The 16597-nt window shown below is 41.3% G+C and overlaps 1 protein-coding gene across 3 annotated transcripts in view; it reads left to right on the forward strand.

The window, feature by feature from the left end:
• The window catches only part of gramd1bb (GRAM domain containing 1Bb), a 79156-nt gene that overhangs the window by 51043 nt on the left and 11516 nt on the right, over window positions 1-16597 (forward strand). Inside the window, exons 4-7 of one of the 3 annotated variants that reach the window (XM_061073572.1) lie at window positions 5115-5325; window positions 8500-8520; window positions 12705-12725; window positions 13362-13385. In XM_061073572.1, the coding sequence (XP_060929555.1) occupies window positions 5115-5325; window positions 8500-8520; window positions 12705-12725; window positions 13362-13385 (277 nt within the window). Of the gene's footprint in view, window positions 1-5114; window positions 5326-8499; window positions 8521-10307; window positions 10332-12704; window positions 12726-13361; window positions 13386-16597 lie in introns of all 3 variants that reach the window. The other 2 variants (XM_061073573.1, XM_061073574.1) reach the window with 2 other exon arrangements.

The following is a 16597-nucleotide window of genomic DNA, read 5'->3' on the forward strand; positions in this document are numbered from 1 at the left end:
CCACTACTGAATGGCAGTCACTTGCTTTGTATGAAAGCTGACATACAATATCTGAGGTCCGCAGTGTTTCCACTACCATTCTATTAGGGGGGCGCTGCGCCCCCCCAACGGCACCTCCCGCCCCCCCTGGAAGGTCAAGTTAATTATTTATTTTATTTTTTATTTTTTAATATGGCGCCAGATTTCTACATAAATCATTTTAAGGTTATATTACCTATAAAACAGGTCTATTGTTTGCATTTCTGTCTCGACATGGTCGCGCGGTTAGAGTTCTCCTCTGCTCTCTGTATCGCGCACGGCGGAGTTCCATCCAGATGCGCGCACACACAGGTGAGCAACCTCCCACCAGCGGACAGAGAGCATCCATCTGAAAACATGTCGCATGAACCACCTGAGAAGCAGTTAAAAATATGCGAGTAGCAGCCGTAGGAGCTCTCCTGCTCCGGGTCCGAGTTCAGAGAAGAGTCCACGTGTTGCACGCCCTGCCCCAGACTAGAATCTGCTCAGTCACCACCGGATGACAGGTTCTGACCCAGCTTGGCTGTCAGAGGGGGAATACTCCCCCTGGTTGTACAAGACTGATCTTGATAACTTAAGTATTACACCGGACTCCAAAGCGCCGCGCCGCGCAATTCTCCAGCGCGCAGGCGCCTGGCTGTTAACACGGGACGCGCATTTCTCAGCGCCGGTCAGCCCGCGATTCTGCTTTCTCCGCTTGTTGTATTTAACCGTGAACGCACCTCGCCTCGCAACCTCAGCCTGAACCATTATTAACCCCGCTTCGTCACTTCCTTCTATCACTGTTGAATCTATTTTCATCGGACCATTGTTCAAAACCGGCAAATCTGACGTGAAAAGATTTTTATTATAGACGGAAGTTTCAAAACGGTAACTTAACACAAACTAGGGTTATGGCGAAGTGCTCTATTCTAACTAGTCCTGTTTGATTGCTGTGGTAACAGTGATTACAGGTGGTAGAGAAGTCGTTATGCGGAGATTGCTAGTAGGATGTCGACTTTAGTCTTCTTTCACTTTAAGCGCATGCTCCATGACGTCTTTACAGCGATTTCAACCAATCCGCTCCAGCGTTTCCGTGTTTTCCTGAAAGGGCTTCGTGTAGACGAGATAAACATAAGTACCGGATCCAAAAATGTTTCCGGATTCCGGCAATCCATGTTACTTATGGAAATCAGTAAATACATAAATTACATACATAAATATATACATGCATGCATAAATAAATAGATAGCCAGATAGATAGATAGATAAATTACAGTTCATAGAGAATGAATAGGGGATTATTTCAGTTTTCTTTTTAGTTTTAGGCAGTGGTGGGAAGTAACAAAGTAGAAATACTTTGTTACTGTACTTAAGTAGATTTTTCACATATCTGTACTTTACTTGAGTATTTATTTTCCTGACGACTTTTAACTTTAACTCGCTACATTTGAGCACAAATAGCTGTACTTTCTACTTCTTACATTCTCAAAACTGGCTCGTTACTTGAGCAGCGGAGGTTGGCGGAACGTGCACCTTTACACACGGCGCACCTCTCTCTCGCTCTCTCGCTCCTGCAGGAGCTCGGTTCAGTCTTTATTATTAGGGCCCAGGCACTGACAGACATGTGGCCCTATTGAAATTGCAAGGATTATTATTCAGGCAAATGAATTGGCTTTTTGAGGGCTTTTATTAGGTGACTTTACATGATTTTTTGGAAGGTATTCCTTTTTCGATTCACATTCGTTTTCCCTTTCCTGCTTCGTGTCAACATCTGCACATAAATACATAGCTCGAAGCAGCAAGTGGTTAACTTTTCTTAAAGAAAATATTGGAAGTAGTTGGTTTAAACAAAAACTGTTGGTTAATAGATTATCATTGGTTGGCCGTGTCTACTTAGTCTTACACGTCCACGTAAACAAAACAAACAGATTTAAAACAAGTCGAGATGGAAAAACAAACAACACAACCAATTATATAAGCAAACGCAAAAACAACTTTCAGCCAACACAACCAAAAACAAACACTGTGTCATGGACTACTACTACTGCATATTCACGCACACAATTCATTTTTTTAATGGACCTCCCAAATGGAACCCTGGGTAATCAGGCCCAGTGTTCCACTCACTATAATGCCAATATAATTTTTGCAAAGATATTATATATCTATATATTGCCAATTCCAATCCTTAGACGCCCTTTGTGCTGACTCAACACAACTTAGAAGCTGTTGAGTCTTATATATGTATTGTACAAACTGGCTAATGTGTACAACTTCAAGCAGGGTTGTGTCTTCACTTTGTCGTCCCTACAGGCAAGATACCCTACAGGTGTATTGTCACCCTGCTGGAAACAAATGCAAACACAACCCCAGGCCCATTCAGTGAAGATAGTCTAATGATAAATAAACAGGCTTACATGTAGATGCGTGGACAAGCTGGCGGGCAGGTATACAGGCAGGTAAACATCCAGGCAGTTAAAATGCAAAATACAGCTAATAGACACAAAAGGTTCATTTGGTCTATTAGTGTTCTTCGGTAGACTCAAGAGGCACTTGTTTTTTCTGTTGTGTTGATTCTTTGTTGTTGCTAGAAGTTCAGATGCACTTGTCCAATACTATTTTAACCTCAGCATCTCGGATTCAAAATTTCTCAGTTGAAATAAAATTTGGTACTTGTACTTTTACTTTTGATACTTAAGTACATTTCAACACCAGATACTTTTGATACTTAAGTACATTTAATATGAGCAACTCTAAGACTTTAACTCAAGTCATTTTCTGACGGGTGACGTTTACTTTAACCGGAGTCACTTTCAAGTAAGATATTTGTACTTTTACTCAAGTATGGCTTTCAAGTACTTTATACACCACTGTTTTTAAGAATGTTATGTCGCATACGTAGACAGCATAAACAGGCAGTTGTGAGAGGAAACCAGACCCGGCCATTTATAGTCTCCCTGCCAGTCCTACAGAAGGGACAAACTGGACAAACACATGACATCTGAGCATCACAGAATAGCCTGTCAGCACCGAAATCCAATGTACAGTTCAAAATCATTAAAAGAAACACATTAACATCATGATTCCTTTAAGTTTTTGTGTCCGTGTTTGTCGTCCGTCCCCCCCCCCCCCCCCCCCCCCGCAAAGCTGTAAACCTAGGGGAAACACTGGGTCCCATATCGTCACGGAAGAGATTATCATTTTGCTAAATATCAAGGCATTCTGCTTCTCCATGGGTTTTTACTGAGTAATACACAGATGGATGTGACAGACAGCTTTAAAATCCAGATATAAAAAAATATGAAAACTATGCTTAGAGTTAGTGTTGGAAATCCTGGAAAAGCTAGCAAGAGCAAGCTACACTAAAAAAATGCAACCGATAAATCCCACCCCCTCTCATTACCCCCCGTCAAAGGTACGCCCCCAAAACACATGAATGTGTACTGACTGACAGCTGCTATAGATAACTTTACCATGGTCATGTACAGGGACAGACACAAGTTTGCCAGCCAATCATAATAATCATAATCATCAATCATCAAAGTTATTTGGACCGAATGAAATTATGTTTATTTTTAATCTTACAGTGGTCTGAGTGTCATGGACACCAAACCAAAAGTTGACTTTATTTATTCATAGTTATCGGAACGTGAAAGGATTCCAATAGATAAGATAGGGTTTTACAAAACCCTCCTTTGAGATACAGCAAATAGAAACCTTTAGATTGCTCTGCACGATAGCATCATCTCAAATAATAAATGTTTTGACCAATTTACTTCTAATCCGGTCAGCAGGGACTATTCAAGTGTTGGTGTAGGGAACACAACGTACTGTGCAGTCACAATGTCCATCCCCTGAAAAGCAAACCATTTGTTAATCCCATAAATTGATGTCAGTGATACCACAACACACAAGCACTATCCAGCCCCCTGTATTAATCAGCTGTGAAGACTCTGCAAGGCCCTTCCCTTTTAATATAAAGCAGCTACTGGTACTGCAGAGCCTGACAGTCGGACAGAGGCTGTCGGCGCTGTTCTCTATGATTCACTGCTCTAAGCTGCAATGAAGCCCAGAATGCAACAGTACATCAGTAATTCATGGCCACTAACAGCGACCATTGGCTGGCACTGACATAATGGCTTTCATAACACCATGTCAAGTAACCAGGCTTGGCGGACCTACTGCATCCAAGATCACTTGCAAAGCCTTTTGTTGGCCTCTGTCATTTTGAGGAGAAGTCTTCTTTCTGAGTGTGTATAAGAGTCTAGTTCTGGATCAAAGAGGCTCGCTGAGAGTAAATTAGTGTAAAATGAAAGTACAAGAACAACCCGTCCTAAGACAACCGGTTAGAGAGCTGTCAGTGGAGGTATTAAAGCAAATCCCCATGTAAAAGTCAACACGCTACCTTCATTTGAGATCAAAGAATCACATGCTATGGGCCTACTTGGATAGTTGGAGTTACAGTATGCCTTCCACCTGGCGCTGTGTCTCTGATCATTTAATCCTTGTTATGTCTTCCCCTCTGGCTCATTGGCTTTGCTGCAGGCATGGAAACAGTTTAAGTATTTCCGGGAAAGAGATCTTTCATCCTTGCAAGGCCAAATTTTTTCCGGGATCTGAACGATGCGCCTCTATAAATGTCAGGGTCGAGACAACCTGAGTTGGTTGTTTTTTTCCAGGCTTGGTACATTTCTTAATTAAATTGACCGTAGGCTTACAAAAAAACATATCGATGTCCATGTTCTTTGGTAAGTGCGGCATTAGTGAGAAAGTCTTAACAGTAATGCGTGTAAATGTGTTTCCCTCGCTGCTGCTGCTGGTGTTGCTGTTGTTGTTGTTGTTTACTGCATTAGCTTAGCTGTTATTAGCCAAGTTAGCACATGGTGCTTCAAGTCTGTTAAGCTTCAAGTGATGTAACTGGAAGGAAACGTGTGTGTGTGTGCGTGAGTGAGTGCGTGCGTTAAACGACATTACATAGCATGTTGTTTACATCAGCACATCCAAAGAGTGATTGTATGTTTTCCTTGATGTGTGTTGTCCTTTATGTTTGATTTAAGGTGAAGTAACATTGAAATGAATAAGTACATGTTTTTTCTCTCTTTCTTTTCTTGTAGCACTGCCAGTAACTCAAACAAGAGCACACCTGCCTGCTCACCAGTGCTACGCAAACGCTCACGCTCTCCCACGCCACAGACCCAGGAGGGTGAGAACATGGTGGAGAAGGGTTCGGACCACTCCTCTGACAAGTCCCCCTCCACGCCCGAGCAGGTCGTCCAGAGAACGTACTCGCTGCAGTCAGCACGAAGCGGGGGAAAAAACTCCAAGGTGAGTGACCAGGAGATGCTCCTTCGCACTTGATTGAGGACTTGTGAGAACGTGTAGAAATAGAGGTTAGCCTCACAGTTTAAAATATGATGTTGTTTTATTAGAGGGTAAAACTTATTTTGTGTCTTGCTCTCTGTATTGTTTAACTCCAAAGCTCAGCATACACATGCTGGTGTAAACAGGAAGCATTTTGTTGCTGGTTGCAGAGAGCTAGGCTACAAATGAGAAGCAGCAATTGTGAATGGTAAAATGTAAATGCACAACAGCTGTTAGCAAAAACAACAGGGTCAACATCACTTTTAATTGATTATCCATGTTGTGTTTTACACGGGTGGCCGAGGCTAATGCCTGGTCTCTCTCTCTTCTGGAAGGGGGTCATGTGATAGGAGCCTACGTCATGATTGAAAAGATCCAACGAGCAAGCGGTTGTTAGTTTCTGTGTCATCGTTTCCAAACTTCTCCGTTTTAGTGTTTTTAATTGAAAGCCTGATGTAGCTTAATATCACATTACATTCTCAGTTGGGTCAACAACATTCAATGGAATTTTCTTTTGGCTTTTATGAGGAGAGTTTTCTGGGACAGAAAAGCCATGAGGGACTCTGTGGTGCACAGAGGTGCTTCGACAATGAATGTTGTGAGAGGCCGTCTTTGAAACTATGAGTAATATCTCACCATAAACATAACAGCGGACCTGACATGTGATTAGACTTGTTTCATGCATTTAGATGCAAATACTGCAAGAGCACATGAAAATGAGGGTTGCACATTAACATAAATGGTGATTCTAAGTCAGAATATGTCATGTTTTCTTTTTAAAGTAGAAAACGAGTACATAAGACAATGGTAAAATAAGTTTAGCTGCTGCTTTCGTCATACTGTTGGCCTGGCGTACTACGCTAGATAACATATCTATTTGTCTCCTGCACGAGATGATGTGTAAGCTCCTGTGTGCAGCCATCCATTAACTGTGACTGCACAAGTACGTTAGAGTTGTGCAGTGACGTATGTGTTGTGATTGGTTATTGATTTGTACATACTGACATGTAGCTAGTGTAGCTATCACTCTCCCCCCTCAGGAGAGATTTCACCCTTCTCCTCCTTCATTCCAGCCTTTCATTTTTCACATCTCAAATTCTCCCCCCCCGTTCTCTGAACTCTTTATTCGTCCTGCTAAGAACAACAGGTGAATGATAAACAGGACGGTTGAGTATTGATGTGCTGTTGTGCGGTCCTGTCTCCAGAGCTGAGATGAAGTCGTAAAAGGCAGTTTCAGCCAATCACACAGCAGAGTTTGAGTTATCCCACACAATGAGTCCTGTTGACAAATCTTGGGTAATTATTCACTAGCTGGAATTAAAGGTCGGAACCAGTGATGTAGGATGAAGTTAACAGACAATGTAAGGTTACTGTTTGTTCCACACTTTAAATAAGGTGCAGCCACTGTCAGCAGCAGTAAACTCTCTCCAAAGTACTGTAACAATGAAGACAGGCTTATTGTCAAATAGTTAGATTCTACACTTAATTATAAATAACCCCACATCCCTTCTTCTCTAGTGATACTAGTTACCTCAGTGGATATAATGTTGTTTTAGACTCTTTTAGTTTGTTTCAAAATTAGTATGGTTCATTTGTTTAGATGGATTTTTTAACAACATGCATAGACAGGTCATGGATGAAAGTGTAACTGTTACTCCAGGAAGGATTTTGGACATTCAAGAAATTATTCCAGCCTAAAAAATGTATTGATAATGTTGTGGGAGTTTAGGTTTATGGGATAAATTCATGTATTTTAAGTCTGGCTTATAACAGTTGCTTAAATGCATAATGAAGAAGGTGCTTGTTGCTAAAATGTTTACCGTTATCCGGTTGTTTGTTTGTTTGTTTACTAGCAGGATTACAGAAAAACTACTGAACCTATTTGCCTGTCATTTTGTGGAGGATCATTAGATTTACCAGAAAACAGACGGCTGCAGGGTTTACCCCCCCTTTAGTCATTATTGCTTTTATGCAAATATATAATAACATAGCATCACAAAAAATCAAACAACTTGAGAGAGGGTTTGCATTTTACAGTTGATAGTTTAATTCATATTAATCCAGATTTTTATCCAATAATTTACTTGTCGGCAGCGTTATACATTTTCTTCACCTGCTTTAACAAGGTGGGATAAGGCCTTGGTGGAGTTATGTTCTCTCCAAGCACCCTTGTTGTTACTCTTGTTACAACTGGCTATCAATACATCCCTTCTTAACATGGTTCCAATTTAACTTCCCAACAAACATTATTTGTGTCACTCTGCGCTTTTCACAGCCTAGCAAGGAAAGAAATTCTAAAAAGATTTGGAAGATAATTTCTCACTCGCAATCCTAATATTAACATCAGTTAAATGACAGAATCAGAATGTAGATTTGGCCCCATATTACACATTGGCAGTGAAAAAAACTCTAAATCTGTACATAGTATATTCATGAGATTATTGTTTTAAGACTACTGTAGACCTTGAATTGGAGATCTTTTTGGAGAGGTTTACTGGCTGTTTTCTTGTGACTGAAGACAAATATCAGTGAGTGTTGCTTGTTGTTATACGCTGTGTCTACTATGAAAGTGTAAGGATGGCCCATAAAGCTCCTGGGTCTTAACTCTTCATAAATAAGTATAAAGGAAAACAACAGAAAGAGCAGCCAATTGCATCTGTGGTCATTCCAGAGGCGCATTGATTAAAAACTGATGTTTTTGGCTGAATTGATCTGCATCGTCTTCCTTCTCAGCTGAAGTTCAAGTTGAATCTCTCACACATTCCGGTTATTTCTTAGAAGGAGCATATGGCTCTTTGATATGCTCAGCATTCATTTAGTGTTAGAAATTATCCATGACTCTCCTTCCATCTTTGACCTCTGTCTTCATCTGTCTCTGCTGTTTTAAATCACTTGTTTGTTTGTTTTTGTTTGTTTTTTGGCTCTTTGATTTTTTTTGTGTCCACACCACAGTGTGCACGTCTTCTCTCTCTGCTGCTGATGCTACATGCCATGTGATAACGTGTGCCATCTGATAATGACTGTTCAGTTCCTCTGTTGGTTCTTTCAGCTGTTTCTTCTTGCAGTTTGTTTTTTCTTTTCAGTTTCATTTTTTTTCTATCTGATTTTTTCTTTGTTCTTCTCCTGACTGCATGCTAGTCTCACAAGCGACTTTCCAAAGTAAGCATTACTCTTTTTTCTGTTCTTTCGAATATTTCTGTGCCCAGCTTCTTCTACCCCACCCCAATGCCCCACTTCTTGTCTTGTGAGCTACTCTGTGGAAATGTCCAAACCTTGTTTGCAATGCTTCACCCCTCTGAACCCAGCTTGTTCCTTGGCACATTGCAACTGTTACGAGCCCCCCATCTGCACCCACAATCATAGCAGATGGACATTCCTTGAGACTGACACTGAACCTCATTCACTTCCCTTCCTTTTTCCTCTCCTGTCTTTTCCTTTCTGGTGATATGCAATGTAGCAACTCCTGATTACTTATGCAAATATCTCAATTAACATTAGCATAGACACAATTTTATGTCAGGATATACTGTTTTAAGTTTTTTCAAATGTAAAGAAATATAATAAGATGAATAAAAAGCAAACAAACACATATAATACAATTTTATTTAGCATAAACACGCTAAAAATACGTGATTTACCCTTTTCCCATTTGCCTCTCTGTTTTTATTTCCCGGTGTGTCACACTCGACGCGCTGAGGGGTTCTCTCACCTCTCTGTCTTGTCAAATTAGCACATTCACCCAGTTGTCATGTTTCCATCACAACTGATCAGAGCCGGAGCTGATAAAAACCTAAGTCTATTCCAGAGTCATTTGACCCGGGAGTGAATGCCAATTGTGTCCATTCCCATTGCAGACAAAAGCCAGGTGTTAGCAGGTATTAGTGGCTTTTTGACCAGCACTTCAAAATTGAAAGAGAAAAATGTAAACTAATAGCACAAATAATTGTCCCATTTCTTTTCTTTCTTCTGCTTCTTTCTGGCCCGAGTCCCATCCCTTTCTTTCCCAAACTTATCCTGGTGTTACATTTTGGCAGTGAGAGCTTTATGTCCTTCATGCTGTGTGACATGCCCAGCTGCAGAGAGATAAACCCTTAAAAATAATAGTTGCCAGGTTCCCATTCCGAAGCTGCAGGGCGACATCATTATTTGAGCTTTTTCTCTCTGTTGCCACATGAGAGAGTGCTGTCCCGCTTTTTACACCACCACCGGAGCTCCACAGGTCCAAAATCCCTCCCAAGCCCCTCCACCCTCCCGTCCCTGCGATTGGTGTCACGTTTTAGTTCATCGCCCTCACTGTTGCTTCATCCGTCTAATTTTCTACTCCTCAGACTTCATCTCACGTTCTTTTTACTATTTTGTCACACGGCAAATTTATTGCTGAGCATATATATATATAAGTCCACCTTATATAGAGACAAATAGACCTAGGACAGACAGTGAAACACATGGAGACAATAAATGTGAGTTTGGCGTGATTAGCAGACTCATGGTGCTCCCTTACAAAGTTCCAAAAGCAGTTTTCATGCACACAGGGACCAATATCCCAATGGATTACATCACTCCTTGTTTCTGTGCCACAGCCTGTGCCTCTGCACCCCCACCAAACTCTCCCTCCCTCCCCCCCCCCCCCGGTGAGCCTCTGTGGTCAGCAGCAGTCACGTGACCCCAGATGGCGTGAGGTCGTCAAAGCAACGTGAGCTTGATCACCCTAGCCCTAATGCAATCCAAATAATAGAGTGCATTCAGCGAAAAAACAGGGGTGCCGCTCCTCCTGTGCAGAAAGGGCCCATATGATGATAACACAATATCAAGTCAGGATTCATGTGTAGCACACACACAAGCTAGACTCGGCTTCAATAGAGCAGTTTACATTTTCTCTTTCTTCATGTCCATGTTGCTCACTGCTTTGGTTAACGTTTTGCTTTCTCTTTAATTTTCCTTTTCAGTATGACAGACTAAACCTGATTAAAGTAAGAATTTCTTCTTGTATTCCTTTGACCCATTCACAATCCCTCGCTGGCCCCCCCGAAACCACCACCTACCCACCCTGGCCCCGGCCCTCCACTTCCTCTGTAGTTATGGGACAGTAGGATCTCTCTCTGATAGTTCCAGTCCATCGTGTCCTTTCCAGTGCCTCCCATCCCCCGAGCCAATCTGATCAAACGGTGATTTGTGACCAGTGTAAAACTGTTTATTTTGAAATGTCTTGTAATCTGACATTCACACATGACAGCTTGACATGAAAACAGACCTCACCCTAGTATGTGTCTGCAACGACAGGACAGGATTTAAAACCATCACTTGCATTTTGATTTCCTGTATGAGGCTTTATCTTCTGCTAGTACATTTGTCAACTAGAAGGGCACTTGGAAAGCATATACCTCCACCAATGCTGGTTGCCCACTTTATCTGCATATTGTATATACTTGTATTGCATCATCACATAGTGTGTACCATGTACACAAGCACTCTACTAGAAATTTAAAAAAATGTGAACGACGCTATCTCACAGTGTTGAAGAAAATAGTCAAAATCTGAAACAATTCCCCCGTATGATTCAGTTCCGCACCAAAATGTACTGGATTGTAACCTGACCATAACCACGTCCCTCCACTAGATTTCGTTGGATCAGTCCAGTAGTTTTTGCATAATGTTTCACACAAATATTTGACAGTCTCTTTATGCCATTATTAAATCATTGCAATTCACACATATGTGGCGACCGCAATTATTCAGTTTAGAGTCGCACAATCACTCAAGCAAAACTCTGCTCAGCTTTTGAGTGAAGATCTCTCTATCTCCCTCTATATATATATCTCCATCTCTTTGATCTCTAATCACAATGAAAAATCTCTCTCTCTCTCTCTCTCTCTCTCTCTCTCTCTCTCTCTCTCTCTGTCCCTCTCTCCCTTCATGTAAACAATGCGGTTATAAAGCTCACAAACTTGCATGCAGTCAAACGCAGTGACACACGTACACCTTATCCAGACACTGGCCTCAAAGTAATTCCTCTCTCGTGTCTCTGTCACCTTCAAATCAGATTAGCCCACATTAGCTAGGCTATCGTCACAACCAGGCCTCGGGTCCTGCCACTGCAGCTGGCTGCTCGCTAACATGGCACACTCTGCGTAACCAAACCCCGTCAGAGGAACAGGAAACCAACACCACCCCAGGGCACAGGCATAGATAAATGATATCAGGGTTTTAAAAGAAGACATTCACCCAAATGAAAACTAGGATGACAATTTGAGGCTGACTTTCCAACAGGTCAAAACAAGACAAGTTATTCAAACCTGTTTAAGTCTAGCTCAGAGAAGTCCAAATATTACACATCATAAAATTTTCAAACGAAAGTTTAAACAGTTTTATTATTTTTTACTTTACGTTTAAATGTTGTGCTTTAATTTAATGTAGTGCTTTAATCAGACACTGGATATCACTTTTTATCCCCCTCTTCTCCCTCTGATCACCTTTCTCCCTCTGTCACCCTCTGAATGATCACCTGCATGTTTCCCCTCTGGAACTTTTGCTCTCAGACTGCTGGAGCGGAGAGTTTGTTCATGTGGCTGGAAAATGTTGTAATGTCATAGTCATGACTAAGATACATCTCTGCTGCCCCCTGCTGTTATAGAAGTGCAACAGAAATGATTGTAAGTGCAACAGAAATGAGTAATGACGGAAATCTCCTTGGAAATATTTCATGAATACCAACACCCATTATCATTAATTTAATTTATTGTACTGCATTGAATATTATCTTCTCTCACACAACTGCTAAGAAATTGAAATCCTTTTACTTGTTATTAATTTGAATTGTTTCATTATTGAAAACACATTTTACAAAATGCTTAGAATAATTTCACAGCACATGTTGGATGGACCAACTTTCATGTAAAATGGTGGACATATTATAGCAAATGTATGTTTAATAATAGCCTTCATATGACTTTACCGTTTATCTAATACGCTTATGCAGGGTACGGTACATTTAGAGTGAAATTGCTTTCAGTTTTTTCCACGACAGGAGACAGATTTTCCTCTGAAATCCTTTTTATTTTGAAAGTTTCGTATATTTGAATAATTAATATGTAAAAGTGGGTGAACTGAAAGATAATTTCACCCTGCGTCGACCTCAGACACGCGTCTCTGCTATTTAAACAGTGTGGATAACTTGCTGTGATTTCTGGCAGGAAGGAATGTGAGGTCCAGCAGCGACCTTCACTCCTGCTGGTACTTGTTATAATCGAGTGTTTCACACCCTCAGTGTATCTGTCTGAGCCCACAAGCCTTCCAGTGTATTTACTGTGCTCACATCCTCTCTGTCTCTGTCTCTCTCTCCACAGAAGAGCCAAAGCTGGTACAATGTAAGTCCCACTTTGTATTTATTTCTATGTGATTTGGTACGTAGAGTTTAAATGTGTGTATGTTCACGTTGTGTGGGTGACTCCTGCGAGTGTTCTGGAGTTGTTTAAGTGACGAGTGCTACTCTTGGGATGAAAGGTCATTGTCCTTGACCCTGTTTACTGGAGCACCAGATCGCTAATGTGGGTTAGTAGTCCTACAGGAGTGGATTAGCACGGATTTAAAAGAGCGACAGGTGGAGTTTCTCATGCAGAATGGAAATACAAAGAAATGAAGATTAGAGCATGAACCAAAGTTAATTCATTATAAACGTAAACAAAATACAGAGATGCAGACCCAGAACCCCAGGGTCTTGCAGTTCTTTATTTCCCCACAAGATAGAGTGCTAACCCTCTTTCTTACCACACAATGATTTACAGTGGTGGTCACTGATTAAAATGTATATTCAAATAGGATTTACACTGAATTGATAGACATTGGGGTAACTAAACCCAGAGTTGACAGGATTGAGTTTAACACCAACCCCAGTTTTTCTTTTAAATGAAGTGTCTTTATCAGACTTTTTTCCCTATTTTTTGTTGTTTTATTTCTTTTTTTTTTTTATTCCCTGTGTGTACACTCTTCCCTTTTCTCCCCAGCATGAAAGACAACACATCCTGAGAGTAAGCATGACTTGTATTCTTGTGCAACCTAGAGTATCTCTCTGTGTCTTGGTTCTCATGGTGGGATGATGATATCCCTCCTGCCTGCCTGTTACTCATTCCATTGACTTCACTCAGCGCTGTTACCACCAGATAGCGAAGCCACAATTATGTTTATTATTAGGTGACATATGTTAGATATTTGTCTCCATAAAGCCCTATACTTCCAATCCAGGAATGGTCATCAGATAATTCCTGATGCTAATGCTCTCATTTGCTGCATCAGAACTTTTTTTAAAGGAGAGACTGTATTTTCATGAGTCCCTCAGATGTTTTCAATGCTCGACGCTGCAACCAAACATCTAAATCTGGTTCGCGACAGGTGGTAACAAGCGCGCTGAGTTTCTTACTTGTACTAAACAAATCAACAAACCATCACAGGGGCCTCTGGAATAGCCTTGAATGGCTTTTGAGCAGCAGGGGAATGGAGCATGGTGCTTTAAGTCCCAGCATGCCTCCCTCCTGTCCAGCTCTGCTTCACATGTCCCAACAAACATGGACACTGGGACACTTCAGTGTTTTTAGGGTTGGGGTTTGAGATTTAAAAAAGAAAATACAGGGACATCTGTGCAGAAAATAAAAATGAAGAAAAGCTGTTGAGCTGAAAAAAAGTGTCTTAATGTCTCTAACTCATAAACTCACATTTTCTCCTGTTTAAAAATAAGCATCATGCGTAACACACTGACTCTGTTTATGTCTAACAGATGTAATTGTCATGTTTACTGATAACAAACATAAGTGTACAAGATATCAGCATCATCCAGCTCGTTGCAGACGTTGAGAGACAGGTTGTTATCTTGGCACAATCTTACCAAGCCCCTTCCATCATCAGGATGGTAGTGTCGTCCGCAAATTTAAGGATGATGTTGGAACTGTTGCCACACAGTCCTGCGTGTACAGGGAGTACAGGAGGGGACTGAGTACGCAGCCCTGAGGGGCCCCGGTACTCAGGGTCAGTGAAGAGGGTCTGATATCTTGTACAGTCATCCTTACTCATACAATTAATTAGTGCAATAGTTGCGGCTGATTCCTTGACTTAAGTTGGCTCTGAATTCACATATAGTTCACACCTATAAAGCACTTGAGATTAAATGTGTGGTTCGTCTGTAAGTGCAACTCTATGATGACCTCCCATGGAGCTGAGACCACACTGATTAAAACTCTATCTGTTCTAATGTGAGTTCTGAGCCTGTTCGATATTTGCATCCTGCCCTGTTTGCTCACTCTGCATCTAGAAAAGTTTGTTGCATTGTTTCCAATGGCGACTGACCCGCAGGCTCTGTGATGTGAACACTGGAGGAAAACCCTAACAAATGCTTGGATAAGTGAGGTCGGGACTTAAAGCAGCACTATGTGACTTTTACTGAGCAGTGATGATTGATTCTGTTGGGCACTGTTTCTGAACGATTACGTGGTCTAACACGTGCTGACTGGAGCTCTGACTGCGTAGTACTTGAGCTGTCTTCAGACATGAACTCTGGAAAATGTCCACACACTGGGGTCTGTATTTTTTCAATAGTTTTACCTTTCACACATGAAGAATCCAGCAGGAGATTCTCCAGTCAGATGTCTTCACATCAACACAGAAACCTCCGGAGCGTTCAGGCGAAGGGTGGCACAGCATGCAGGAGGCAGGACATCATTGATCAATTCTGCTGCGGAGATCATGTGTTTTTGATTATTGCACATCGATGAGAAATCTATGTGCTCAACCATTTACATTCCCACACACAGCCCCTCAGCCTCACTGAACTGAAACAACAATGGATAGTCCTCATGATCCCCGGTTTTCTGAACCAACAGAGCTACTGCCGTAACAAATACACCAAGCTCTGTTTAGAATTATTCCTATATTAAAAGTTTCCTCACTAAATATTCAATATGAACCCTGTTTTTTAAGACTTTAAGTCTTCTTAACTGATCTACAGTTCAGCATTACCCTTGAATTTGCTAAAGCCTGATTCTGGCAATTTAACCTGCACACTTCTCACAGGGGATGTATCCGCTCACCAAAGTTAGACAGAGCAAGAACAGACAATCTTGGTGAAGAGTGTGGGAATGAAAGAGGCTCCGTCCTCCTTATTTCATGTCAGAGAACCATCAAACACATCTTGAAGCTCTTATTAAGTAAGACAAATTGCGTAGTGTTGCTTTAACACAGCAAATGAATTGCATTTGTTTTGATGTACATGCAGCAGTGAGTGTACGGGGCGCCATTCACATTTATTCACTCAGATCGATGTTTTTAATGAGACTTTTCATCAGATTAAGACTGAGATTGCAGTTAACTGGATGTAAACATCTCCAGTCCTCACCTCCTTTAACACACTAAAATACCGTCCTGGTTTACAGTACCAGTCTCTTCCATCCCCTGATGTTTGTTTAGCAAGTTAATAGTTAACCAGATCCATAAAGTCTGTGTATCCACCTCATCACAAGTGTCCTACTGTCACCTGAACACCGGGCATCCCCTTCCGTCCCAATAGCCTCCTTCTTTGCTTCATTCATAACCGCAAATTGAAAGAAATCGGCAGGGATTAAACAATTACTGTTGAACATAAGATGCCACATGTAATTTTGAGGAACATTCTGCTGGAATTTCATCCACATGATGCAAAGGAGTACCCAGTGTGTGTGAGAGCCTTGTCAGAGCAGTATGTGAATGATCACAACTGTTTTCAAAGAGGATAGAAGACGAAGAGTATTTCCAAGACTCATCGATATTTTTTTTCAGCTTTCAGTGTCTGGTTTACAGTGAGGGTTGGGAGACAGTCCAGAGGAGAGATGGATTTGGAGTGAGTGTGCATATGTGGGCTGCACATTTGTTTCATCCAGCAGGAGTCAATGAAACACGAGCTGTACTAACCCTGGTGTTTTTGTTTTTTTATCGCAGCTGGCTCCTCCATCACTATGCCCACCTTCTTGACTCTTCAAATACTACAGTTAAGAATAAATAGAAGCTAAAATAGAAGCTGCAATCTCTGCATCTCTCTGCTTGCATTCATACCTTTAAACTATTCAGGGGTCAGCACTTTTGGAACCTTAGTTTGAGCCAGGAATCTTTTTACACATAAATAAAAGTCAAATAGATAAATAATTACAGTGGGCCGCCACTTCAACCCGAGCAGTGACAGGCAAAAACAGCAAAGATACTGTAAAGATTGATGGTGTTG

Source organism: Limanda limanda, chromosome 6 (assembly GCF_963576545.1).
Source record: "Limanda limanda chromosome 6, fLimLim1.1, whole genome shotgun sequence".
In the NCBI taxonomy this organism is placed as follows: Eukaryota; Metazoa; Chordata; class Actinopteri; order Pleuronectiformes; family Pleuronectidae; genus Limanda; species Limanda limanda.